At 33.8% G+C, this 877-nt stretch overlaps 1 protein-coding gene across 1 annotated transcript in view; it reads left to right on the top strand.

Moving 5' to 3' along the window:
• LOC110427015 (uncharacterized) overlaps positions 1–573 on the top strand; it is a 2,544-nt gene extending 1,971 nt beyond the window's left edge. Inside the window, exon 4 of the mRNA XM_089785399.1 lies at positions 7–573. Coding sequence (XP_089641525.1) covers positions 7–265 — 259 coding nt within the window. The 3' untranslated portion in view covers positions 266–573. The remainder of the gene's footprint in view (positions 1–6) is intronic.
• Positions 574–877: the final 304 nt, after the last annotated feature.

Raw genomic sequence — 877 nt, 5'->3', positions numbered from 1 at the left:
TTTTCATCATTATTCCGCTGTTGCTCAAAGGCTTGGAGTCTACACTGCTAAGGACTACGCAGATATACTGGAGTTTTTGGTTGGGAGATGGAAAGTTGAGAAACTCACCGGTCTTTCTGCAGAGGGTTATAGAGCTCAACATTTTGTTTGCGGACTGCCCTCTAAAATTAGGAGGCTGGAAGAAAAGGCTCAAACAAGGGCCAAGCCCAAGCAAGCATCTAGTGCTCCTTTCAGCTGGATTTTTCACAAAGAAATAATAGTTTAATTGCAGCTTGATTGAAGTGCAAGAAGTTTAGCTCAGTAGAACACTACCTTGATGAAATCTTATGCATAAATAACGTATACTTGTCCAGGATCTACAAAGCTGGAACATAAGATGCAAAAGCATACCTTATTTTTAATACTTGATTTGATAGCTAAAATAATACCAATCACATTAACTACTACTACTCAATGCACTAGGATGTTTCTATTTTTTTCTTTGTAACTCTCCAATGGGTGAAATCTTTATGTTGTTAAAGACAGGAGAAGGGACCTAGCGTCTCCTTTATATAGTGAATTCTTAGTCTTACACATTATAGGATTTAAGGTTTCCCATTAAGGCTTACACTATCAAGTCCATATTTAATATTAATGCTTAGCTTACTTTATTAGATCATATTAGGAGCTATAAAATTGTCACTTTATCAAGACAAAATAAGTTTAGCTTGTTTTTATAAAAGGTAAAATAAATTAAATAATGTAAGTCTGCACTTTATTATTGAGAAAATCTAACAATCTCCCACTTGGACTATATTATTTAAATTTAAAGTTTTAAAACTACATTTTCTTGAAAATGACTAACAAGCTAAGGCAACTGGAAACTTTATGAGCTCAA

The sequence above is a fragment of the Theobroma umbraticum genome, unplaced genomic scaffold (genome assembly GCF_002168275.2).
Source record: "Theobroma umbraticum cultivar Fairchild unplaced genomic scaffold, ASM216827v3 scaffold_239.1, whole genome shotgun sequence".
NCBI lineage: Eukaryota > Viridiplantae > Streptophyta > Magnoliopsida > Malvales > Malvaceae > Theobroma > Theobroma umbraticum.
Note: the sequence above shows the minus strand (reverse complement) of the source record. Positions and strands in the feature narration are given on the sequence as shown.